This window comes from Poecilia mexicana, unplaced genomic scaffold, assembly GCF_051168715.1.
Source record: "Poecilia mexicana isolate PSO_F unplaced genomic scaffold, ASM5116871v1 scaffold_19, whole genome shotgun sequence".
NCBI classification, from domain to species: Eukaryota; Metazoa; Chordata; class Actinopteri; order Cyprinodontiformes; family Poeciliidae; genus Poecilia; species Poecilia mexicana.
Window position 1 is genome coordinate 17251956 of NW_028263388.1, and position 27370 is coordinate 17279325.

General features: G+C 38.9%; 1 protein-coding gene across 1 annotated transcript in view; it reads left to right on the forward strand.

Moving 5' to 3' along the window:
• Nucleotides 1-27269, forward strand: part of prkcea (protein kinase C, epsilon a) — a 49630-nt gene extending 22361 nt beyond the window's left edge. Inside the window, exons 3-15 of the mRNA XM_014968608.2 lie at nucleotides 7517-7682; nucleotides 7791-7825; nucleotides 9501-9589; nucleotides 10108-10237; nucleotides 12283-12425; nucleotides 18389-18491; nucleotides 19282-19475; nucleotides 20526-20699; nucleotides 20784-20938; nucleotides 21964-22102; nucleotides 22648-22836; nucleotides 23349-23495; nucleotides 24674-27269. Coding sequence (XP_014824094.1) covers nucleotides 7517-7682; nucleotides 7791-7825; nucleotides 9501-9589; nucleotides 10108-10237; nucleotides 12283-12425; nucleotides 18389-18491; nucleotides 19282-19475; nucleotides 20526-20699; nucleotides 20784-20938; nucleotides 21964-22102; nucleotides 22648-22836; nucleotides 23349-23495; nucleotides 24674-24823 — 1814 coding nt within the window. The 3' untranslated portion in view covers nucleotides 24824-27269. The remainder of the gene's footprint in view (nucleotides 1-7516; nucleotides 7683-7790; nucleotides 7826-9500; nucleotides 9590-10107; nucleotides 10238-12282; nucleotides 12426-18388; nucleotides 18492-19281; nucleotides 19476-20525; nucleotides 20700-20783; nucleotides 20939-21963; nucleotides 22103-22647; nucleotides 22837-23348; nucleotides 23496-24673) is intronic.
• Nucleotides 27270-27370: the final 101 nt, after the last annotated feature.

The window sequence follows — 27370 nt, forward strand, 5'->3', positions numbered from 1 at the left end:
CCTTTTTATGCCATTTATTTTACAAAATGCACCAATTCCTCCTGCAGCAAAACAACCTTGTAACATGATGCTGCCACCTTCATGCCTCACATTAGGGATGGTTTTCCCAACAAACTTCTCAATTTTTTCTCCAAATGTAACAATCTGCTTTTTTTAATGTTTCTTTTGGAATAATGGCTTTAACGCTGAGAGGCCTTTCAGCCCATGTCAGTACAGGACATGTTTCACTGTCTTACCAGCTTCAGCAGCATTTTCAGAAAATCTTTTATTCTGAGGTGGATTTGTACATTTTGGATCAAAAACCAGTCTTCTTCCTGAGCTTTATGATGGTTGGACATTTTCATTACGACGCATATAATTGTTTGAACAGATTAGCGCGGCACCTCCAAGCATCGATAAATTGTTACCAAGGATTATCCAGACTTTTGCAGCTCCACAGTTCTCTTCCTGATATCGTCATTGATTTCTTTTGACTTTCCGATTGTGTCAAACAAGAAAGCGGTTCATTTCAGGTGTGGCTTTAAAATAGATCCACAGGTGAGCCTCCCGTTAACTCAAAGGTGTTAGATTGGTCATTGAGAGACTGAATTTAAACTCTTTTCTTTGATTAGCTGCATGGATTTTGTCAATTTCAGTAAATGAGACGGCATAACAACCTTCTTTGAATGCGCGTTATCCGGACAGCTTGCTCATAAAGCACTCTGATGCAAAGCGAACAGCATGTTTTGATCCACTTCAGAAGCAAATAAAAATAAATTATTCAGGCTTTTATGTTTGCGGTCTGATTAATTGATTGGAATTATCAGTCTGCATGGATAGCATCACTCAAAATGTGTCCCATGTTGTTCATAATTACAAATAAATGTCTCCTGTGATAAGTTCTTTTCGTTTAGATCTCATGTTTTATTTATATAGCAATAAACTATGCCTGGTCTGAATGTACATTTTATTCATATAGATATGCCATAAAATTAAAGACATGTAGCAGCGCTGAATTCTGCCTTTATGTGGGAACCGGTCCACTGTATAGATAATAAACCAGTAAATACTGAGTCATAAAGGGTTAATTATTAATTTCAAATTGGATATTTCAGTCACATTACCAGCTTGTAGTTTATCTAAACAGTCAATTGCTTTATTTTACGTCCTGCACCATTTGCTTATCGATACCTTTGGTGAAGATGTGTTAAGGAAAAAGACCATAAAATACATTTGTCTTTTACTGTGCTGACATAATCTTAAACTAAAACTAAAAAGTAGCCGTCCAAGAAATGACTCAAGCGAGAGTAAACAGGTATTTGATAAAAAGGCTACTGAAGTATTGAGGCAAATATTAATCATTTCATATTTAAAAGTTATATCATCAGACGGACCAAAATATTTATGTTATGTGGACATTTTGGTATATTAAAGATAAAAATAATTCATGTAAATAATTACAAAATAACAAAATCAGGCAAAAATAATAATTTTGTCCAGATGAATTTTGTTCAATGAAACATTTGCAAAAAACTGCAGGTGTGTGTCTGGTGAATCTTTGTTTAAAACAAGCTTGTTCATCGTGCACCCAGTGTGCTTTACCACACTGGGTAAAGCATACAGATACTTTACTCGAGTAAGAGTAGTGATACTTAATGATAGTTACTCAAGTAAAAGTAAAAAGTACATTGTAGTAAAAATACTTCCAAAATTACCTTGTTTTTTTGCCAAAAAGTTACTAAAGTAAATGTAACTATCTACTTATGAAGATGAGCATTCATCTGCCTCATTTGAGTGCCATGTTCTCTTGTCTTTCCCATTTTGAAGAGGGGCTTCTTTGCCTTTGTGATGTTACGTTTGTGGCCGTGGCTTGTTTCCGCTGCCCCCAAGTGGTTGGCTGGATAACACAAACAACAAACACCCTGAAAGTTGTCAGCTCCCTGCCCGAAGGGCAGGATCTATAAAAGGTGCGCGTTCCTAAAAAGCATTCCTAGATCCGTCCTTATTACTCTTCCTTTCTCTGTCTATTCTGTTTCCATTAAATAAACATGTAAACATCCAGAATGCCTCTCTCCGTCCACACAAATTCCCTCGGTCACATGCCACCCGATAAGAGCGGTTTTTGCCCGCGCACATGCATCCTTGCACCTGGTTATAAATAGAAACGTTTTCTGCCTGGCACTCGGCGTCTGTGTGTGTGTGTGTGTGTGTGTGTGTGTGTGTGTGTGTTTTGTGATGGTGCTTGGATAACCTGAGCAGATGAGAACGCCGCAGAGAGGCCCGGCAGATTGCTTCTGCAGAGGATATCTCTCTGTTTAAATGCGGACAAAGACAGGAGACGAGAAAGCGAGCAGATTCTTAAAATAGAGGGTGATATTGAACTAGGGATTACCACACACACACACACACACACACACACACATTGCAGGAGCAGCAGCAGACTCGGGCGTCCATGTCTTGCCCTCCTCATGGATGATTGGCCACTCTGTGGTGACCTCACAACCCACTCTCCGCCCACTCCTGAACTTTCTCTCTTCAGTTCAGCCGGCTCAGGAGCTCATCACGTTAATGCATGCTGATAAAAACAAATGGTGTGTGTGTGTGCGTGTGTGTGTGTGTGTGTGTGTGTGTGCTGGTGGAAAGGAGTAATGGTTCCAGAGATGGAGGGTGAGAAGTAGAGGAAGACGTGGTATTTTTAGCAGATTTATTTTTTTCCCCTGGTGCAATCTGTTCTCTGCAGCTTTAGAAACTGGAAGGACATCTTTCTCTGCTTCTCATTTCTCCACTTTTCTCTCTATCCTGCTACATCTGTTGTTTCAAAGATGAACACACCTATAATGTCACTTAAACTGAGAATATTCAGAGATTTTATTTGTAGATGTCTCAGTTACTTAAACTTAACCAAAACTAAACAAATTGTTTGGGTTTTCTGAGATTATTTCCATAGAAACTCTGAAATGTGACTTTTAAAGATACATTTTTACACCAAATGTCTATTGTCTCTAAAACGTAGAAGCTGTATTTCACCTTTACCTTTTTCTTTTCTTGGGTAGCATAAAATTGTCAAGATAATACTTATGAAACTACATAAACCTTCTCTTCTTTTGTTCATCCTGTGTAATTTTGCTGGCTTAATTTCTGCTTGCTAATGCTTACAGGTTAGTGTTATCTTTCTTCTTAGTACAATAATGTATTGTTGTTAAAGACCTGTGTTGATTTAATCAGATTTTCAATTTGACTGCTGTATCTTGGCACATTATACGGCTTTAATGTGGTACATACTATAGTTTGGTTGTTTATATAGCAAGTACTGGATTTACGAGATCAAACCAAAATGGTGTAAAATTAAAAATCCCATTTTTTTGATTGACATAGAAAAAGTACAGCTGGGTGTCCGTAGTGCCGTCCTGGAAGTGATTTTGGCCACAGTAAAACATGGCACAAATGTGATTTGTGTTTGATGCAGTTAAATAAAGTCTCACAGTGACATGCCATTAAAAAAACATACTGGCTAATTAAAATCTTTTAAAAATGGAAGATCCATCACAAAGTGCCAATTTTTTATCAACCATGTTTTTCTCTTCTAATTGAAGTTCATAGCAAATACTGAAGAGCAAACTTTGACATTAAAATAAGTTTTTCTAAGAAAGTGACCCATGTTCTGTTGTTGTTGCTCAGAATTAAAACAATGTGAAGTTGCATTTGTTCATCCATCCACCCACCCATCCATCCATGAATGACGATGGATGTATATGTTTTTTTTTTCTTTTATTATAGCGTCTTGTTTCTGTGAAACACTTTGTGTTGCCTTCACTGTGCATGTAAAAGTCTCAATCAAACAGATTGGCTGATTGTCACCAAGTCTGATGATCTCAGTTTGTGAACTCAATGCAACGTAGCAAAGTCAGAAATTCTCTTTTTCTTGCTTTAAAGTCAGAGTCTCGGTTATAGAGACCAGGTTTAAAAAAACATCTACCTTTACATCTACGGAAAAGTCACAAGCTTCGTGAGATTGACTTCACTTTGACGAGTCACATTGTGGCATTTTATTGTTACGATCACGTGTAATGAAGTGTGGTGCTCAGGGAATACAGATAATATCAGACAACCGCGTCACAAGGTTTACTGTAGATTTATTGTTCTTTGAAGATCCATTTTGTTTCTATCAAGCCGCTGCTTTGATGTTGCTGTCGGCTTCCTGCTTGTTTTTGTCAAATTTGGACATTCGTGTTTCTGTTTATTTGGCGACCGTCTCCTAGACGCTTGTTCTTCAGGTCCAGAGTACGGCCGTCTCCAAGACAATAACTCTTAGCAGTTGTTAGGCCTCTTCTCTACTACTCAGTGTGTGTGTGCGTGCGTGTGTGTGTGTGTGTCCGAGACAGATGGACGATGTATTATGTAAAGCAAAATTATTTCCGTAATGGACTATTTAGCTGCTGCTCCCCTCCGACCAACGTGCATCACGCACAGATACAGGAATACAGATTTACACCCGTATCCACATACACAAACTCCCTAGACATCCTGTCTGTAATCGAACTGTGGAGAGGCTCAGCAGTAACCACATCTACAGCGTACCCCGGAGAGAGACGCTGGCGGAGTGAGAGAAAGGCTAACTAGGACAGGAGCGCCGAGGGAAGGAGTGTGTGTGGGAGTGAGAGTGGAGGTGGTTCTCTTGTCTTAAGGTTACTCTTGGAAAGCATTTATCTATCGGGGGGATGCAGAGAGGAAGTAAAAAGGACTGGTTGGATGTTGTTCACCGAGGAGGAGTATTTTAATATGCTGTCCTTCGTTTTTGTGCCCACACATGGCAGTATAAATAGCTTTCCACACGTATATAGATGCATAGGCCTCCGGTAGGTGTGGGGTGTCTTTTTTAAAGAGGGAGGAAGGACTGAGGAGGAAGAGGAGGCATTGAGTGATTAGACATCCTGAGCAACATGATGCAAAATCCCGATTTGGTCAAACCGTTGCACTAAGAATGAAAAGAGTGGTTGGAAGAAATTTTGTGGCTGAATTAGAGATGAGGACTTCGAGTATGACAGCTTGAGTCACATTTAAGTTGCGAAAAAAGATTTGTGGTGAGATTACAGTTGAAGCGATTAATCGCATTTATCATGATGAATGAATTATTGAAAGAATCGTCAGCTGATTCATACTTAGAGTATACAGACTCAAAAATGAACAATTTTCTTATAGCACCTATTAAGCCAATACATACATTTTGCATTCAAGATAAAATAAACCCTTTTTCATGTGTAAATCTGAACTCCTCAAGTGGCAGTTTTAGCATCACCTGGATCAAATTCTGTAAAATCAAACCATCTCCCATTAAGCACCTTTTAAGTTCAAATCATCAATCAGTTAATAGATAAAACATAATCAACAGGTCAGCCCTAGTTAATCAGAAATGGCTGAGCTTTTCACATGTTAATGTTCAAAGTATTTTTTTAGCTGCATCCTTTGCTACAAATCATCAAGTGTTCACTCAGGGATTGCTGTTACATTTTAGTCAATAAAATATTTATTTCCTTATTTAAAAAATGAATTGAATTATTTATTTTGCACCGTGTGCTGATTTTTACCAGATTTTTACCAGGTTACTAAAATAATTATTATTTACAGCTGTAGGTGAGATATAGTTAAGTTGCAGAAAGAAAGAGTGAAGACTTTGCTTAGTCTCAACTAATACTTTTTAAGTTGCCAAAAAAAAAAAACAGACTCAAGACTCACTAAAAATTTAAGACTTTATTAGTATGCAAATTGTACTTAAGTCACAAAAACAAACGCTCAAGATTTAGATTTGAATTTTGCTTAAGTGGCAAAAACAAAAACTGCTTAAATGCGCAAAAATACTTGATCATATTTGAATATATTCTAACGTAAATTACATACACCAGACTTTATACATAATAGAAGCACTGATGCAGTTGACATAGCTGACAGAATTGTAAAATTCCTAAAAACCCAGAAAAGTTGTGTTTCTCTGTCCTGCACATAAAAGCAAACAAACGCAGTAGTGTCTTCATTCTGTCTCCTGAGTTCCCGGAACAAACCCGAGACGGGTTCTGATAACGGTTGAGACGTTTCTGCACTCACTAATTAAGCTGCAGGCTGAGCAGTACGCTGTTGGGCTTCCTTCGTTACAGGATGAGAGATCAACTGACCAGTTTTGCTTCCTCAACATATCGTCTGACCACCAAAGTCCGACTTATGTCAAGTTGACATAGGGCACACACGTGCAGTCAGGTCTGTTTGCTGCCATCAAAATGACATGGTCATAAGTGTTTACATGCACAGCGTTTGGATTAACAACCGACATAAACTACGCCTCTCATCCGGATTACAATTTTATTCAGATTGAGCAGAATTAATTACATGGTACATTTTTATTTATTCTGATTACTTATGTCTATGTGAACCATGTGGCTACTGACTCAAAACTTAAGTCTGTCTTGTGGTTTGGTGTTTGAGTCTTTGTTTCATGTAATTAAGCCAGTACGTAAGGCACAGACAGTGTACACCTCTGATAAGGATGCACATTCTCCTGTGAAAGGGTGCGTTTGATTTATAGCCCCGGGAAGTTCAATGAAGCTGTGCTAACAATGGCTCAGAACAATCTGTTCTTGTGAGCTGCAGCCTAATCATCACATGGCTGTCCCTCGCGCTGACGTCAGCCAAAAGTGGATTATTTCAGAACAAAATAACTTTTTATCTCCCACTATTATAAACGTGTTTTTAATACACAAAGATGCATTTTAACAGGCATTTTGCCTGTATTTTATTGTAATTTAATATAACAATGTTGTTTGCTATGTTTTTGCATACATTTTAAAAATGCTTACATTCTAGGTTATAAAAATGATTCATTTTAAATTTTTGTAGTTTCACATTTAAAAAGCAAACTGTTTTTCTACTTGGATTTTATGTTTTCTGTCTGATTCACCGCCATCAGCTGCACCTAATTCAGCTTCATCTCATAAATTATTTACACACTTTTTAGTATGCATATCTCTATAACACTAAATGAAGATGCTATATGGTGGGACCTAAACATTACACACCAAACAAGGCAATATAAAAAGTTTTTTTTAAGAGAAATTTAAAGCTGGGGTGAAGTTATGCCAAAAGCTACTACTACAATTAATTTTCAAGCTTATTCACAGCAGTTCATGTCATGGTTTCAGTAAATACTTCAATGGGATTGGAGACCTGACTTGGATTTCCCCCTCATATATTTGAGACTTGTTTTATGCACAGAGTTAAAGACACTGAAATGGAAAACTTGACACTTTATTTTGGGCAAAACACTTAAGACATGAGCTGGACCCCTCAAAGACTTGACCCTTGACTTTGACTTGAAGTAAAAGACGTGAGACCTAACTTGGATTTGTCCCTCAGAAACCAGAGTTGACTCAGAATGAATGAATTGAGAGTCTTGACTCGGACATGGAGCGAAAAACCAGAGACTTGACTTGGAAGTGGCCCTTTAAAAACCTGAAACTCGACTCTGTGTGTGTGTGTTTTTAATCGACAGCCTCGGGGACTAACGAGAATGAGGAGAGGGTTTTCCGCGAGAGGATCGGTCCTCGCCGCCGACAAGGAGCCGTCCGAAGACGCGTCCATCAAGTCAATGGACACAAGTTCATGGCCACCTACTTGAGGCAACCGACCTACTGCTCACATTGCAGAGATTTTATCTGGTAGGCAACACATAAGCACACCTGTTGCAGCTCATTTGCATCAGAAGTTGAGTTTCTTTGAACCCGCCTGGCTGATAACGCCGGCTGCTCTTGTGTGTGATCCGATAGGGGTGTGCTGGGGAAGCAGGGATACCAGTGTCAGAGTGAGTACTTTTCCCCGACCCTGTCCAAATTTCTCATGTAACATTGCACTTTATTTATTATTGAAGCAGGAGAACACGGTAGAGGATTACATGTTGCTGGGTGACGGGTGTGATTTGTTCTGCAGCCATTCATTGTCATTACCACACCAAGTGTTAAACACTTTAAGAAATGCAGAGCAGGACTCTTCTGCAAAACAACATGCACAGTTAATGCATGAATAAGGTTGTGCCACAAACATGTGACAGTTTGTTTGTGGAAATTCTTACCAGCAAAGACTCGAACCCGACACACCAGAGTCATCAAATCCCCCAAGAATTATGTGGGAATTAGAAACCCCAGCATGGAAGTCATTTGGCATTCGATGAGGTTTAAATGCTCTCATCAGTAATTCAATCTGGGCTTCCTGGGTTTCACATCTACTCACTGATAACTTAAATAGCTTTAACTCTTCTGGGACAGCTTACTGTGTTTTAATTAGAGTACTTTTTATATGTTTATCAGATACAGTTTGGCTTAAGTTTCTGAGCAGCCTGAAGGAATCTTGTTTGTCTTAGCAAACCAGACGCCATTAGCTCTGTGCAGCCCTTCCTGCAGCTCAGCTGGTTTGCTTCTGGATATTTTGTTTTTGGAACTGCTCTTCTAAAAATACTTCTAAAATATTAAATATTGTTTTATTTTTATTATTTACATTTTTTATAGAATTAGAGAAATGCGACAGGTTGCTAAATCTCCTTTTTGTTTGGCTGAGGAGGAAACTTTATATAATAATAATTAGTGGAATTATTATTATTGACTGGAGAAACAAAATCTTACCAAGTAGTTTTGGTCTAGTGTAAATATCTTAATACACTTAAAATAAGACTAAATTATCTTAAGTATAACCTTTCTTTTACTTAAAACAAGATCCTACATGTTTCTGAGAAGTAACTAGTTAGTTTTGTCTTATTTCAAGACAAAACTTGAAATAAGTTTTGTCTTGATGTATACTTGAAACATGTTTCAAGTATACTACTACTAAGATATCTGCACTAGAAATTGGACCAAAACCTCCTGGTAAGATTTTGTATTATAAATATGTTTGGTTAGCAGAATTTTCCAGCGGTGCAAAAACAATTTTTGACGTTTTCAGAAGAAACAAAACTAAGTGGACGAAAAGAACCAGCTGGAATTACATGGCACTGGTTAGTTTAAAAAGTCCTTTTAACATCTAAAGCTTTTCAATACATGTATTGATTTTCTTGGGTAGCAGGACGTTTAGCTGCTTCCCAGACAGGACGCTTGTAGCTTAACACCTGTAGTTTAAAAAAATCTGTACGTTTAACACACTAACTGTCCATGTTTTTCCTCACTGGAAATATTTCCCAATTTCTGGCAGCGGGGTTACTGCAGCGCTACACATGAAACACTCTGGTCACTCCAGCATTTTCTATCACATCTCATGAGAAACATACCAGACTTTAAGATTTGTCTTTAAATTTGCATCGTTTTGAAGAATTGAGATGTTTTTATTTTGTCATATTAAAATAAAAAATCAGTCACTTATCCAATTGTTTCCATTTAACTTCAATAATAGTAGATCCTTTAAACTCATGTCCATTTTTTTAAATTAATCAGTATCTGCCAAACTTCAATTACAACAGCACAGGAGTGATTGCAATGCATTGGTGCTTTCAGTATGTACCTGTGTTGTCCATAAGCGCTGCCATCTGCTCATCATCACCACGTGCGCTGGGATGAAGAAGCAGGACGAAACAGCCGAGGAGGTAAATATGTGCAAACGCATGCAGTTAAACCCACGTGTCTGCATGTACTGTAAACGTCTTTTCTCCCTCTTTGTCTGACTATTAGGACCATCTAGTTCTTAAATGCCAAAATGTGACACAAAAAAATGTTTGTGCACCTTGTAAGACTTTGAAATACGCCCACAGTTGTGCCTCCATGTTGTGAACCAGAAGTTCACAAAGCCAAGACTTCATATTCTGGGCTTCTGAATTTGAAAAAGTAATCGAGATCTTTCTTATTGTTTTAGCATTCAGCAAATAACAACAAATATTTTGGCTGTAGCTCCCAAAACAGAAAAAGTTATCCGGATTTTGTCAGACAGGGAGAAAAGAAATTACGTCTAACTGTATTTATGCTGATGTTTGTGTGGGTTATGTCCCACTTGTTTCTGCTTCTTTCAAGCTTAATAAAGATGAATAGAAAATGCATCCAGAGTTTGTTACAAGTCAAACATGTGCACTCGTCCTCTGTGTAATCCTTTGTGTGTCTCCCTCTGCAGGTGGGCTCAAGGGGGTTCAGTGTTAACATTCCCCACAAGTTCAGTATCCACAACTACAAGGTGCCTACCTTCTGTGACCACTGTGGCTCTCTGCTGTGGGGCCTCATGAGGCAGGGCCTGCAGTGTAAAGGTGAGCTTCAACTCAGCCACAAACTTACCATCTGAAAAAAGGCAACACTTTTCAATAAAAGTCTAAATAAAAGCTTCACAGCAAAAGCCAAGATGAAATCATCAGCTTCAAAGGGAGTTGTAATTTGCAGTAATTGAATTTCACTTTTAAAATGAATGAATATTTCATACAGGAATTTTATGTTTCGTAGAAGTTGAGTGATTTTGTGGCAAAAACAGATTTTGGGTAATTTTTTGCTATTTTTAGGAAGAGTGCATAAGTATATCTACCAGATTTTGTATTTCAGGCGTCGTCAGTGTGGGCTTCATGAACAGCCAATCAGTTTCAGAGAACTGTCAGCACACATAAGCCTGTCGTAATGACACATTTTACTGGACGATAAATTGTCCCAGACATTGCGATAAACCGTAATATTGTTGTTTTGAGACAATCTTCAAGCAATATAATGGTAAAGGCATAATAATTCAAGAACACATTCTGAAAAATGAGTAAACTTTAAATTTTAGTGAACTGGAAGACATTTTAAATATTCAACATAAACAACAGAAATCAACAAATGTAATGAATCATGAAGTCTTTGTAAACCACATTGTCCTTCAAAAAAAAAAAGGACTAGTTGAGACCAAAGCACCAAACTGAAGACTTTTCTCATCCAGTTTTTGATAGAAAGAGAAAAACAATAAATCATGCAAATGAAAATGATTGAACTCGTTTTAATTTATCTGCAATTAACTGATTTATTGTTTATTGTGACAGGCCTAAGTACATTCGTGCTAAATTATGTTTAGCAGTGGATTACTTCAGCTGAGAGATTTAATATGGATTATATTTAATTAATTTAAGTTTATAGAAGAAAGGTCCCACATGCTGTGTAATTTTGTGATTGAACCATAAATTTTAAAGGAGGCGAAAGGAGAAATTATACATTTGTAGTTTTTGGACAAGATGGAGGACACTGACAAAAACAAACCCTTGAGTTTCTGAAGGGAAACATTGTGAGGCAGCAGAGAATAAGTTCAGTGTTTCTGCAGCTGTTTACTGTTTGATCCATATGCGATCATTCAAGTAGAAATACCACATGATACAGACAAACATGTAAAGAGGTCTCAACAGATTGGTGATTATTTTAATAATTAGTTATTTTATTGATTACTCTGACAATGAATCATTTAATCGGATAAAAAAAATAGTCACATTCTCCAGATTTCTCATTCCAACATGTGAAAAGCTAAACTCTTTCTGCTTGTTTCAACATTAATACCGTGTGGGGTTGTTATGTTGAGTAGTTTTTTATCTGTTAACATCAGACAAAGTGAGATGTAATTTTTATCCGGTGCAGTTCTGCGCAATATTGTGCTGGACAGATGGGTTTAATTCAGTGTTCTGTTATGTGATGACTGGAGACAGGACCTCATCTAGCACCTCTAAAATGCGACAGGGAAATATTTATTTTTGGCAAGCATGCAATTAAAATAAGATGCGACACAGCATTTGCCAAGAGTTTTTTCAGCTGAAAAACTGTTTGGTTGGTGTCTTTTGGAGGGACGGCGGTCGCATATTGTAATGGGAGAAAAGTGTCTTTTTAACCATCTTTCGTCTATTCATGTCACACATTCTGTTGGTGCCGGTGGCTGAACTAATGGACACTTTCTGAAAGAGCCAATCTGCATTTGGAGTTGCTGACAAGCAGAAAATGTGTACTAAAGCTTAATGTTGATTAGGCAAAACTAAACTGAATATTAGCTGGTAAAAATGAAACGGTTCATTACAGACATACCTCTTAGCCATGCTAAGAGCATCACTGAGTCATGTTTTTATGTGATCCATGTGTTTTTATGTTTATTTTCTGAAAGTTTAATACTTCACATGAACATACAGTGTTCTAGCGTCCATGGCGTCCTGATGGATACCTGTTTTATGTGCTTCCGACCTCTGACCTGTTTCCATACTCCACAGCCGGCACCTGTCCAATATCGGAGCCAGAAAGCCTTTTTTACAACAGGTCAAACCTGACTTGCTTGCATGTCCTCCTGCTGTTTTCGCAGCGTGCAAGATGAACGTGCACCGGCGCTGTGAGAAGAATGTAGCTCCTAATTGTGGGGTGGACGCCCGAGGAATCGCCAAGGTGCTGGCTGACATGGGAGTCACACCTGAAAAAATCTCTAACACAGCACAGCGCAGGAGGAAGGTAACTGGATGCAAAGTGGCCTAAGCCACCGCCATCATCACTAGAAATGATCTACTATTAAAACTGAAAAACTCTCCAGCTAAGTCCTGTTATTTAAAAAACAACTTGAGTGGTTTCTTATATTTCTAATTATGCTTTTGCTTTTCCGTCACAATTATGCTTCATCAAACATATCTTATCACCAGACAAATTTGACCTGGGTAAATTAAATCCAAAATGTGGGAAAAAGCAATCAAATTCAACCTGGATCTGTGTGAAAAACATTTCTCTTCCATTTTTAAGTCAAATTAAATGTGATCATCCACATTTTTTTGACTGAGTTCAATTTCTTCACCTAAACCTGATTAAGTCCAGACCTGTAGAATCACAACATGAAGTCGTGTAAAATCTCAAAAAGCAACACAAAATGTCCTGATCTTAGGGAATCCAAGAGAAGATAAGAAACAATCCTACCAGTTTGGAAATAACCCAGAACAGCATCGGAGGTACTGGAGCACAAGGTCGACGTTCTTGACTCAACAATAAGAGAGAGACTGCAGCAAAGTTGGCATCTATGGAAGAAGTTTGAGACAAAAACAGAACACAAAGACACTTCTGACATTTCAAAAAAACATCTTAGGGATTCCCAAAGAGCTTTGGGAAAATATTTTGTTGACTAATAAAACAGAAATTTAACTTTTTGGAATATAGGTGAAAGAACTTCACACAATAATGGTTTGGGGCTATTTTGCTTCTAGAGGAACAACCAGCTGTAATAGATGGAGGCCATTTATTTGTTTGCTGTCTGTCAGAAAATCTTGCAGTCCAGGCCTCAGTTTGTGACCTGAAGCTCAAACGGATTTTGGTCATGCAGCAAAACAATGAACCAAACCACACCTGCAGTTCCACCTCCAAATGGCTTAAAAAACGAAATAAGTTTTTGTAATGGCCTCCAAATAAGACACAAGGTATCAGTTTTATCCTCAAAGGGCAATTAGCTTTAGGATGAAGGACAGAAAGAGTAAATATAAACAACTCAGAAGTTTGGAGCGTTTTGAGCATCAAGCACATCTAACTTGCCCAGTGCTCCACACAGACTTTGAATGTAAACTAGACCCGCCTGACGCTCAAAACTCATTTGACGTGAACGCACCTTAACTCTATGCGGCAGTGCGCCGCGTGCACTACTGCTCTGCATTGAGTCGGGAATATCGGAGGTCAGGAAAATGACACAATCAAGCAACGAATCTGAAAAAGGGATGCAACGCTTTGCTATTAATTGTCAATGCTACAACAGCAAGATAACAAGGTCCAAGGGAGTCACATTTCAAGGTCAGTAAAAAGTTAAAAAAAAAAAAATCATTAACATTAGTACTTAAGTAAAAGTAAAAAAGTACTGGCATTTAAAAATACTTAAGTATTAAAAGTAAAAGTACTTGCTGAATGCATTACCTAATCCCTAATACAATATCATTAAGTGAACCGATCTATTTCATTTTAATACATTAGAAATGTGCCATTTAATGAACAATGCCACAGGTAAAGCATGTTTTTATTATGTTTACTCTCTGTAACAGTTTAGACTTAGATATGTGATTCTATGCATCATAATTCCAGGGATGGAAACATCTTGTCTCCTGTCCTAACATAGCATGAACTTCACTTTTTTTTGCCACTAGTGGCATTTATTTTTAAAGAAATCCAACAGAAAGGGGATGGAAAGAAGGTGGAGGAGGGGGAGGACATGCAACCGAGGAGCCAAGTAGCAGAGTTGTAGTCAAGACCACCTACCCAAGACCAAGTCAAGACTAGGACCCCGCGCTACGTGACACAAAAAAATTAAGTTTTACCTATCAATATTGCTTCTCAAATTGATCTGAAAGATCCACATTCCCATAAAACACCTAGATATTAAAGAGCTGAAATAAATTGAATCAGTAAAGATCCGTCCAGAAGAATCGGATCGTTCCTGAATGTCATATCAATGCAGACTTTGGTCACAACGTTGTTCCATATTTGCGACACCTCAGTCAACACCTCCACACAATAATTCAGCACATGAGTGACAACTTTTTTTCATCGCAGTAGCAACATGTGTGTCTCAGTAAGTACAGCTAGCTTTGCTAGCATCACGTCCACAGATCTTACCTTTCTTTAAGCTTTCCTTCGAAGTGACGCTAAAAGTTGGACGAAGTCCCCACCGTCTGTGAAAGCGAAGCGCTACTGATTTTACGTCACCATATCTTATGATTTATGCAGCGCTATTATATTACTGACGATTAGACAGAGATCTTCTCCCGCTCAGAGGAAACCACTGCGCATGTCTGGAGTTCCGCGTGCGAGTAAAGGGGGAGGCGATGGGTAACAACAGACACGTAAGTCACGTTATTGCTTGGATTTTACGGCGCCACCTTAACTTCACATTTTAACGGAAAAAAAGCAATGAGTAACGCGACACTTTTGTAGAAATGTAGTGAAGTAGAAAGTACAGATACTTACTGTAAAATGTAGTGGAGCAAAAGTAGAAAGTATCCATTATTAAATCTACTTAAGTAAAGTACAGATACACGAAAATTGTACTTAACTACAGTAACGAAGTACTTTTACTTCGTTACTTCCCACCACATATAGTAAACAGAGTAGGTTAGTTATGCTACAGCTTGGCTTTGACAACCTTAATATGTACTTGTGCTGCGCATATTGGTGTGTTTCGGTTCACTTAATACAAAATAAGACGACCCACACACATTTTCTGACAGAAAACAGGTGTTTAAGTTAGCTAATAAACTACCGATCACTTCTTAATGATCGCAAAATTAACGTTACACCTGAAAATTAAAAAAAAAAAACATAAAACAGCAATGAACTGAATATTCTGCTTTGGAGTTCTTATTTTTTTGTGTGGAAAATATTTATGTGTGTGTGTGTGTGTGTGTGTGTGTGTGTGTGTGTGTGTGTGTTTTATGTTAATTGTTGACACACATGAACTTAATCTCTGCTCTGTGGACTCGTGGAGCTGTTGTCTGTTGGTCGCCACGGCAACGGGTCCGCGTGTGATGTTCAGCTGACGACTGAGGAAAAAAGAAGAAGAATGCAACCACCCGTCTTGCTACGTTTTTTCTCCCCCTGGATCTAATTGCATCGTTTGTTCGTAGAATGTGGTGATATTCAAAGCAATCATCTAGTAGGATGACATATTTCAGAAAGCATAAGCCAACGTTTGATCCAGTTTAAACCATGCCTCCTGGAGTGGCAATTAAATTAAATTATTGGCCAATACAACAGAGAAATTTACTTAGTTCTTCTCTTGTACCTTGACAGATCTGACAGAAGCCAAACTATTTGTATCCAGAGAAAATACACATTTTACCAACATCAGCACTTTTTTTAGCTTTAATTTAAGCCACATTTTATAGAAGTTGGATAAGAGATAATGTTGCTACCTCCATTTTTTGTGACAGGTTCCACTAGCATCACTGACATTAGAAAACGTTATGTGCTTTTCAGGACAGTATAGACGCAGGGCCAGCTGCAGAATTACAGGTGAGGCAGAAATAGACATGAAAATGAAGTAAAACCTGTCTTATTGTATTATTTTACAGTAAAGAAATATGTTTGCTATATTAAAGACGCATCATATCTCATCTGCTATGGGTAGTTCAGAAGTACAACAACTTTAACAATCTGATAAGAAAGGCTGAGTAAGTTATTTACTTTAAGTTGTTATTGTGTGCTAGGCTGGGACAAGCAAAATTCCCCTCCATAGGGGATCAATAAAGTATTATTTTTATCTTATTTTTATGCCGGCCAGTTGAGGGACAGCTGTGCAGTCAGAATCACAAATGAAAAATACAAAGTTTGCACTGACAAGGATTAATTTGGCCTACACAGAAGCTGTTTATCCAGTTTATTTAAAATTCTTTAATAACATTTTAATGGTTACAGATTCTAATGTTCCTGGTGGTTTTAAACATAAAATCAGGTAATAAAAGGAAAATATATCATTGTGATAACATATTTCAATGGGATATATACAGGTGCTGGTCATAAAATTAGAATATTGTGATAAAGTTCATTATTTTCCATAATGTCATGATAAAAATTAAATTGTCATATATTTTAGATTCATTGCACACCAACTGAAATATTTCAGGTCTTTTATTGTTTTAATTTTGATGATTTTGGCAAACAGCTCATGAAAACCCAAAATCCCTGTCTCAAAAAATTAGAATATTATGAAAAGGTTCTCTGAACGAGCAATAAAAATAATCATCTGAATCAACAAAGTAACTCTAAACACCTGAAAAAGATTCCTGAGGCCTTTAAAAACTCCCAGCCTGGTTCGTTACTCAAAACCGCAATCATGGGTCAGATTGCTGACCTGACTGCTGTCCAGAAGGCCATCACTGACATCCTCAAGCAAGAGGGTGAGAAACAGAAAGAAATTTCTGAACAAATCGGCTGTTTGCAGAGTGTTATATCAAGGCACCTCAGTGGGAAGTCAGTAGGAAGGAAAAAGTGTGGCAGAAAACGCTACACAACGAGAAGAGGTGACCGGACCCTGAGGAAGATTGTGGAGAAGGGCCGATTCCAGACCAAATTAAATTTTCATCTCCATAAAACTTTTCAGCAGATGGAAGCATGAAGTGCTCCAAAATCTTCTGATAGCTGCTGCATTGATCCTGCCCTTGATAAAACCCAGTGGACCAACACCAGCAGCTGACATGGCACCCAGACCATCACTGACTGTGGGTACTTGACACTGGACTTCTGGCATTTTGGCATTTCCTTCTCCCCAGTCTTCCTCCAGAGTCTGGCACTTTGATTTCCGAATGACATGCAAAGTTTGCTTTCATCCGAAAAAAGTACTTTGGACCACTGAACAACAGTGGTCCAAAGTGCTGCTTCTCTGTAGCCCAGGTCAGGCGCTTCTGCCGCTGTTTCTGGTTCAAAAGTGGCTTGACCTTTGACCTGGGGAATGCGGCACCTGTAGCCCATTTCCTGCACACGCCTGTGCACAGTGGCTCTGGATGTTTCTACTCCAGACTCAGTCCACTGCTTCCCCCAAGGTCTGGAATCGGCCCTTCTCCACAATCTTCCTCAGGGTCCGGTCACCTCTTCTCGTTGTGCAGCGTTTTCTGCCACACTTTTTCCTTCCTACTGACTTCCCACTGAGGTGCCTTGATATAACACTCTGCAAACAGCCGATTCGTTCAGAAATTTCTTTCTGTTTCTCACCCTCTTGCTTGAGGATGTCAGTGATGGCCTTCTGGACAGCAGTCAGGTCAGCAGTCTGACCCATGATTGCGGTTTTGAGTAACGAACCAGGCTGGGAGTTTTTAAAGGCCTCAGGAATCTTTTTCAGGTGTTTAGAGTTACTTTGTTGATTCAGATGATTATTTTTATTGCTCGTTCAGAGAACCTTTTCATAATATTCTAATTTTTTGAGACAGGGATTTTGGGTTTTCATGAGCTGTTTGCCAAAATCATCAAAATTAAAACAATAAAAGACCTGAAATATTTCAGTTGGTGTGCAATGAATCTAAAATATATGACAATTTAATTTTTATCATGACATTATGGAAAATAATGAACTTTATCACAATATTCTAATTTTATGACCAGCACCTGTATATATATATAGACTAATTCCATAAAATAGAATATGAAGGAACAGATCATTTTTTTGTAATTCCTCCACCAAGTGAAAGACGTTAGATGACGGATGTTTAATACCTGCTAAAAGGTTATTATCAAAAATCACTTTTAATCTGACAAGCCTCCATCAGGACGTATATCCTAATTTATTAAATATGACTGTATGGCATTCACATTTAAGCTTTGGCCTTATTCTTAGCACAAAAAAGCCTTTCCATAGCTGTGGGTGCATGAGTGCCGTCCCCACAAAGTGTCCTCACCAACTTGCAGCACAAAGTTACACCCCTGCCAGAAGGAGTGATTTTGCCGTCTCTTCGTGTTCCCAGTTGACCTCAGGGCAGGACGCTCCCCAGTCTCCGCCTGAGCTCTCTCAGACGGAGGACAACAGCTTCAGCCAGCCAGCTGTCCCCACCTCCCCCTCAGAGCAAGGTAACACTCCTCCTGCGCACGCACAAAATGTTGAGGAAAAACGAGCTTTGGGCTCATTGAAACCTTTCTAGAATGAGCTGCTGTAACAGGACACAGTTTTTAACTTGCTAATAAACCAGTTAGAGGTTTTCATTTGATTCCAGCAACAATATTGTAGCTCATGTTGAGAAATAAGTACAGGGAGGTGTTTAGGAACATACAGGGACTAGACGTGAATTATCCCGCACCGCCCACAGCCATTTGGTTGTCACAGTTAGTCATTATCACACTTTGCAAGCTGAGAAGTGGAAAGTTAACTTTCTCTTTGTGGAAGTAGTCCTGCTTCTTTTTTTATTTGTTCATGAGCCACAAAGCTAAGAGCTTCCTCCAGTATAATAATAATAATAATAAAAATTATTATAAAAAAAAAATATATATATATATTATGTTGTTATTACTGGAGGAAAGTGTGGGTTTAGAGGGATGTGCACCATTTAAACCAGAGTCAAAAATTTATATACACTGACTAATAACATTGACCATTTTCCCCTCGCTGTCTGAAGTTAAATCAGAACAAGATTCTCTTGTTTTAGGTCAGTCAGAATCACCAAAATTATTTCTGTGTGCTAAATGCCACAACAATGAGAAAGAATATGTAAGAGATTTATTTATTGATGTCTTCAAAATCAGAAGTTTACATACAAACGTCTGATTCCAGCTGTGTGAGTAGCTTAAGCAAAAAAGGAGGAAGGAAGGCAGGGTGTTTTTATTTTTGCTTACGTCTGATCAGCTTTTCTGATGACACCCACAGACTTGGCAGAGCTAACGCGCCTGCAGCAATCGCTGTCGCTCGACGAGCAGAGACCCCAACTCACATCTTCCTCCCCCACTAACTCCTCCTCCTCGACTTCCTTCACGGCGGCCAGGGAGAACGGACAGACCCAGAGGAGGACTCTGGAGGACTTTAACTTTATCAAAGTCCTCGGCAAAGGCAGCTTTGGCAAGGTGCGGCAGCGTGGAGGTGTTTGAGGGTGATGTTTGTTTGTTTACTGCTCATTATGCTTCTAATAAAACAGTTTTTTTTAATTGATAGCACAGCAGCTGAGTGTTTCCTGCAGGTGTCCTTTCAGCTCTGCTCTGTGCTGCATTGTAAGATGCTTGTGATAACAAATACGCCAAAATTTGGGTTTCTGCTCATTGTGTTTTCTGCTTAACATGCAGATATTGTATTTTGAGGTTATGTCATAACCAAAATCATTTTCATTTTACAATCCAAATACATTAAATATTTTTTGTCTAGTTTCTAGTGTTAATATCTTAGCACACTGGAAATAAAACAAAACTAACTTACAAGTAACTTTTCAGCAAGACATAAGAGCTTGTTTTAAGTAAATTATTTCTTAATATTGATTTAAAAAATACTTTTTCCACTGGCAGATTATTTAATTTAAAATATGGGGAAAATGTCTTGCTATAAGTGAAATAATCTGCCACTAATAGAACATTTTTTTATCAATATTCAGGGATTATCTACTGTAAACAATCAACTATATCTTACTGAAAGTTACTTATACATTAGTTTTGTCTTATTTCAAATGCGCTAAGGTATTTCCACTAAAATACTTAGATTTAAAATTAAGATTTTAGCTTATATTGATTTTGCAGTGTAAGCATCTGAAGACCCGAACCAGTCCGAAATCCAAGTAATTCTAAGATTACATTTACCAAAGCTGAAAAAGCATCCAGTAATGGTAAAACTAAGTACACCACATGAATGTACCGTCTCCTTCTGCAGCAATAAATCTAAGTTGTTTTCCTTATGTCTTTATCGGTTTCTCTCGTCATTTTTGGTGGATCGTCCTTGCAGCTTTGCTTCGGTTCACGGAGGTTTCCAGGCGTTTGTTTCTGCTCAGCTGTCTTTACTTTCCACCCCGTATTTCAGTCAGGTTGAGTTCTAGCTGTAGATTTGATCCTCTGTTTGAAAGACTTGAAGTAACAACTTTAACTCTTGAACAGAGTTATGATTTTTTTTTTTTTTTTTAATGCTGTAACCAGGTGATGTTGGCGGAGCTGAAGGGGGCAGACGAGGTTTATGCCGTCAAAGTTTTGAAGAAAGATGTGATCCTTCAGGACGACGACGTAGACTGCACCATGACAGAAAAGCGCATCCTGGCCCTCGCCCGCCGCCACCCCTACCTCACCCAACTCTACTGCTGCTTCCAGACGCGGGTAGGAGCACAACGAAAGCCTCGAAGCTTTCAGGACTCACCTGCTTGTCTTTGTCTCGTCCTCTTACGTCTCTGTTGTGTGCAGGATCGTTTATTCTTTGTGATGGAGTATGTGAACGGAGGAGACCTGATGTTCCAGATTCAGAGATCCAGGAAGTTCGATGAGCCTCGCTCGCGTTTCTACGCCGCCGAAGTCACGTCTGCTCTAATGTTTTTACATAGGAATGGAGTCATCTACCGGTAAATACCCCGAGCCTGCACCATGAGGCTAAGAGATTGATCAATTTCATTTAAACTTTTATCATTTTGAGTGAAACGGAGTTTAAAAACTTCTTCCACCAGACATTCCCACTAAATGGTTCTGATAAGAACGTTACACCAGGGCTTCCCAAACTTTTCCAGAACCACTAGGATTGTCCCGATCCGATATTCATGGCGAAAATCAGTCCAAAATCACCCAAAAAACGATTTCAACCTATGTCTAAAATCGCCGATGTGAGCTCATCGTTAGAAACGCTTAGTTTCCCCCAGCATTTCTATAAGGACCTGGTCGGTTGTTCTCATGTGTGTTGTTCTCTATTGTTCTCTGTTTGAGTAATATAACTTGATCAAGCTTTTTTTTTTACCATTCCACACTAAGGAAAGTATATATATATATATATATATATATATATATATATATATATATATATATATATATATAATTTGTTATGACAATATATCAGGCGAATACTCAGAGCTGTAATATCTGTATCGTATCAGAAGTGAAAAAGTTACATCTGGACACCCCTACACATCATTCCCTTCAGCCTGGGAATCATTACAAACCCACAGACAGTGCTACAAAGAAATATTGACTTTTAGAATGTTTCTTTCTCATTTTTATTCGCTTTTCAATGATTATTACATTTGTTTAGCATTCCTAAATGCTGCATTTCTCCATCTGATTTCAGTTAGCCATGAGTTCTTTGGGTTTTTTGCTTGAGGAGCAAAACAGCTTGTTAAGTTGCAAAGATGAACATGGCAAATAACATTTCAACAATTTATTAACTCTTATTTTATAGTAATGATTGAAAAACAGGTTAGATTTTATGATTTTTTTTTCCACATCTTCCGTCCAACTTTCTGAGGCGCCTCATACGCCCCCTGGTGGCCGTCTCTTTGAAAAACACGAGTTCACACAACGACTTCCCCGCCTGATCCCAACCTTTGGAGGAAGCAGATGGCTCTGACTCTCCCCCTCTGTCTGCATCCTGCTCTCACAGGGACCTGAAGTTGGATAACATCCTGCTAGATGCAGAGGGACACTGCAAGCTGGCAGACTTCGGTATGTGCAAGGAGGGCATCATGAACGGGGTGACCACCACCACTTTCTGCGGCACACCTGACTACATTGCTCCTGAGGTGAGCTAAAGTTAGCTTAGCTACAGACTCAGACTTAAACAACAAATTATGGAAAATAAAAAAGCCAAGAAAGAAAAATAGTCCTCTATGGGTTTCTACCATGTCTTGAAAATTACTAATATTAATAGTATTGTATTATTGTAATTTAATTTTAATATTTTTGAAATTTAATTCTCAAGAAACTATAATTTTCACTTTGAGAATAGATAGGAGCCCCTGCTGTGCGTCAGTGCAGTCAGGCTGGGCATGACTGAATGATTTGCAAACTGACGTTAAAATATTCAAATAAGTAGTTGGATGAACTAAGTTATTAGGGAAGTTATTTTTTGTTCAGTTTTGTTTTTATGAAACTCTTTTGATTAAAGAAAAATGTAATCAGCAGTATTAACATTCACCTTTCAGATCTGATCAAAAGAAGCTATCATGGAAGAAAATGATAAACAGCTAATTAAATAAAATGTAGGTAAAAAGGATTACAGGTTTATGCCCCGGGTGTTTGTCTGTCATGCTGATCTGTGTGGTTCTGCTGGTTCTGCTGGTTTCAGATCCTCCAGGAACTCGAGTACGGAGCCTCTGTCGACTGGTGGGCCCTGGGGGTTCTGATGTACGAGATGATGGCTGGCCAGCCGCCGTTCGAGGCCGACAACGAAGACGACCTGTTTGAGTCGATTCTCCATGACGACGTCCTCTATCCCGTTTGGCTCAGCAAGGAGGCCGTGTCCATCCTCAAATCGGTGCGTTACAGCGGACATCCAACCATCCATCCAACCAAACATCCAATAAATCAGCCCTCTATCCATTCAACCATCCAACCAATAATCTAACCATCCATCCAACCAAACATCCAATAAACCAACCATCCAACCAATAATCCAACCATCCATCCAACCAAACATCCAATAAACCAACCATCCAACCAATAAACCAACCGTCCATCCAACCAAACATCCAATAAACCAACTATCCAACCAATAAACCAACCATCCATCCAATAAACCAACCATCAATCCATCCAACCAAACATCCAATAAACTAACCATCCATCCATCCATCCATCCATCCGTCTATTCATCCGTCCGTCCGTCCGTCCGTCCATCCTTCATCCATCCATTCGTCCATCCATTCATCCGTCTGTCCATCTTTCATCCATCCATCCATCCATCCATCCATCCATTCATTCATTCATTCTCATCTGCCTCCAACATGTCCAGCTTATTTTCAGCTCGTGGTTTGTCTTTGTTTTCAGTTCATGACGAAGAACCCGGCCAAGCGTCTGGGCTGCGTGGTGAGCCAGGGCTGTGAGGAGGCCATCAAGACCCACTCCTTCTTCAGGGAAATCGACTGGGTTCTACTGGAGCAGAGAAAAGTGAAACCGCCGTTCAAACCCCGGATTGTAAGAAACCCACACACTTAGAAACAAATTGATTTTATCTGTGAATGCACACAGCTGGCTTAATGTGGCGTAGCTTCAAGTTTTTTGAGCGAAGTTAAAACAGGATGGATGTCATAGTAGTGTTGCACAGCTGTATCAGCACATATACCTGTAAAGCCAGGAACAGTGAATTGAACTCACCAAGACATCCGAGTAAAATTTTCATTTTGTGGATCTAAAAAACCACACTGAAGTCAACTTCAGGACAGTTAATAAAATCTCCTTCAGTAAATGCTTAATGTTGTACTCAAATAATGGATATACATGTGAATAAACCATATCTTCCCTACTGTTAGATATGGTGAAGGATCTATGTTGCTGCGGGCCTGTGATGTCAAATCTGCAATTGGATTTTTAAGGCAATTTTCTAGCCTTGAAAATGCAAAAAAACAGTTTTGGTTTTAAATCAGAATTTGAATTTTATCAAATGGACAAGTAGTCTAAACATTATTCTCTAAGTATTGATTGCTCATTAATCTTGAATTGTGAGTTTTTATAACTTAATACTGCAATTTAAACCAAATAATTATTTCACAATATGCAAAAATACTGCCCTCATCTAGTGGAACAATTGCTCATTCCTGTATTATTTAACTCACATTATTAAGTTAGTACCTATTTAAAGTCCCCACTCCCGTTTATTTCTTCTTTAGTTTTTTTATTTTTATTTCTAACTTAAAAAAATCTCCAGTTAATAAAAAGTTAGCACAACTTACTAATGCAAGTTTATGTTTCACAAACTCACACTTTTAAGTTCAAAATCTAAAACTCACAAGATTTATTTGACTTAAAGAGTTGAAGTTAGAAGCCAAAACTAAGTGCGACTCAAACGTTTTGCATTGCAAAGGTGCCTCAGGGATTCCTGTTAGAATGCATCATTAACTCCTTGCAACACCAAGACTGCAAGTCTCCATGGCAACCAATTATTTTTAAGGTTTTCACACGTCTGCGCTAACAATGGTGCAGGAGGGTGTGTGTTCCTGCTGCTGTCGTTGAGAGCAAATCAGAGTGGGACAGGCTTTTACTCAGTCTTTTGCAAGGCGCAGTTAGTCTTTTTGATCAGAAGGTGTCGCTGTGGCGTAATCTGTTAAGCATCAGGTATTAATAAAGTTTCAGAATTTGCTTCTTTTCTCCTTCAGAAAACCAAGCGAGATGTGAATAACTTCGACCAGGACTTCACCAAGGAGGACCCGGTGCTGACGCCGACCAACGAGGCCATCATCCAACAGATCAACCAGGACGAGTTCAAGGACTTCTCCTACTGCGCCCCGGAGGAGCTGCAGACCTAACACACACACACACACACACACCTATCAGACAACAGTAACGCCTGGCATGCTTACACTCAGCAGAACCAGAACACACACTCTCTCACTCATTCGCACTGTCAATCTTTTCCTTTTAAAGCTCTCGGTTGATGTTACTTTTATGGAGCATTATTTACTTGCATTGTGTCGTTCTTGTTGCCTGGGTTTTATTATGAATATGACTATGACAATAAATATGAACACGCGCACCGCTCTCACACAAATGCACTCTATTTAGACACATGGATACACTCGCACTGCTTCTCTAACCAGCACCAGCTCTCTCTCTCTCGCACGCACACACACACACACACACACACACACACACACACGGTGCGGCGGTGCGAAGGCTTGTACATAGCCTGTGTCGAGTGGCTGTATCGTGTCGGTATCGTCTGCTTTTAAAGGGGGCGTCGTTGCGCATGGACAAGCACCCTTCCTGTGTTATTACTGTCCTTATCGTGGACCAGTTAGGGCCAAACACCCTTTTGTGCAATACCATGACTATCTATATATTTTATTGTTTGTTTTTATTTTCTTTAAAAATGTTTTGTTCTGTTGGATTTTGGGTGAAATTGCTTTGACTATCACACTCTCTGTCCTCCTGTCCTACGTACGGCGCCTTGCAGAATCATTCATACCCTTTTTTTTTTTTTACTTATTCACGTTTATTTTCAGGTGACAACCATAAATATTGATGCGGTTTATGTTGATTTTCTGTGATAAACCAACACAACATGAATCCATATATGGAAATTGGAAGGAGGATGACAAAAAGCACATTTGCACATTTAGAGGCTGACAACTTCCTTCGTTTTCTTTGCAGAATTGCTCAAGCTATTTCCTATAACTGGGAGAATGTCTTCAAGCCTTGCTATAGATTCTCATTTAATTTTAGGTCTGGACTTTAACTAGGCCATTCCAAGACACGAATAGGCTTCAATCTAAACCAGTGCAGCTTTGGCTGTATCTTTAGAGCCGTCTTGCTGCTGGAATATAAAGTATTTTACAGCCTCAAGCTGGTTTTCTTCAAGTATTTTTATCTCCATTCAATGCATTGCCACAGAATTATGCTGCCACCACTATGTTTTATGATGGAGATGTTGTTTTCAGGGTGATGTGCAGGAGGAAAATATCAAAAAGGAACATTTTGGGCACAGAGATTGCTGTCTATGTGGTTTGTAGTGATAGTAAAAACCGCAAACAGAAATTCTTCTGCCTTTTGTTCAACAATGGCTTCCTTCTAGCCCTAAGCGTGGTTTCTACTTTTTGGAAACTTCTTGGAATACTCTGCTTTGTTTAGCCGAAAAGGGGGATGACTTTTCTGATTTTTATCTGTCAAATATTGTGAAAGTGATTTATAATTTGCTTCTACTTTGCAGTGATGCAGCTTTGTGCTGGTCTGTCGCTTAAAATCCCACTGAAATATGTTTGAAATTGTTGTGAAATGACAAAGAAATATGGAAACCTAACAGGGGCATGGATGCTTTTTCCAAGGCGCTGTATGTACAGTGAATGTTACAGGCTATTGAACTAATTATGTGGAGCAGAGTGTTACAGGCGGCCTGTGTAGCATTAAAAAAAAAATACTCCGGTGTCCAACTGTTTCATCCGTCTGTTAAGTTTCAGAGACCTGCCGGCCGGTGTGAATGTGTTGGCCCGTTTCTTTCTTTCTTTTCTGTTCTCCAAGTATTGTGAATGTACATTTTTGTGCGCATGAATGTGTGAACTTTAATCTCCTCCACGTCGTGCTCGACTTTTTGTTTTCTGCATTTCTGCATCTATAGCAACCACCGATGTTTCGCCTATCTTCTCTTTTGGCAATTCCTCTTTTCCCTGCTTCTCTTTGTCCCTCTCAGCCAAAAACCGCTCTCACTTTTGCTTTATTATTATTATTATTATTTTTGTTTTTCAAAATGGCTTTTCTTTCTTATTGCTGTCTTTTTTAATTATTATATTAATTATTATTATTATTATTATTGTAAAGTGTATCTGGAGGATGAAAAACCTTTATGTGTAAAACTATAACTATACCATTATAGGTCTGTTACAGCCGGTTGTTAGGAAACTTGGTGAACCAGCAGCTGAATTACCTCTCACTTCAAACACGCAGCACTCACTCCCCTTTGCTCGCCCTCTTCTCCTCCTCCTCCTCCCCCCCTTCACTGTCTCTCTCTCTCTTTCTCTGAACCACACACGCACACACAAAGAGGGACGGTTTGTCGCGTTTCTTGTACAGCGATCTGAAGACGGGCCGGTTTGCTTGTCTGTGCAGTAGAGTCGGTGTGTAGTGACGCTTTGTGCACCCAGGGGTACGGCTGTTCCTGGTCACTCTTATCTTTTATTCTGTGCCAAAAATGTAGTGCAACAGCCGGGCTAGTCCCCCGTCTGGTCTGATTCCAATAAAACACTGAGCTGTCTACATCCATCCCAGACGACTCTGTCTGCTTTACCCCCCGCCCCCTTTCTCTCCTTTTTTTGTTACTATTATTTCCTGCTGTTGCGCTTTGGAGTCAAATCTGAGGGATG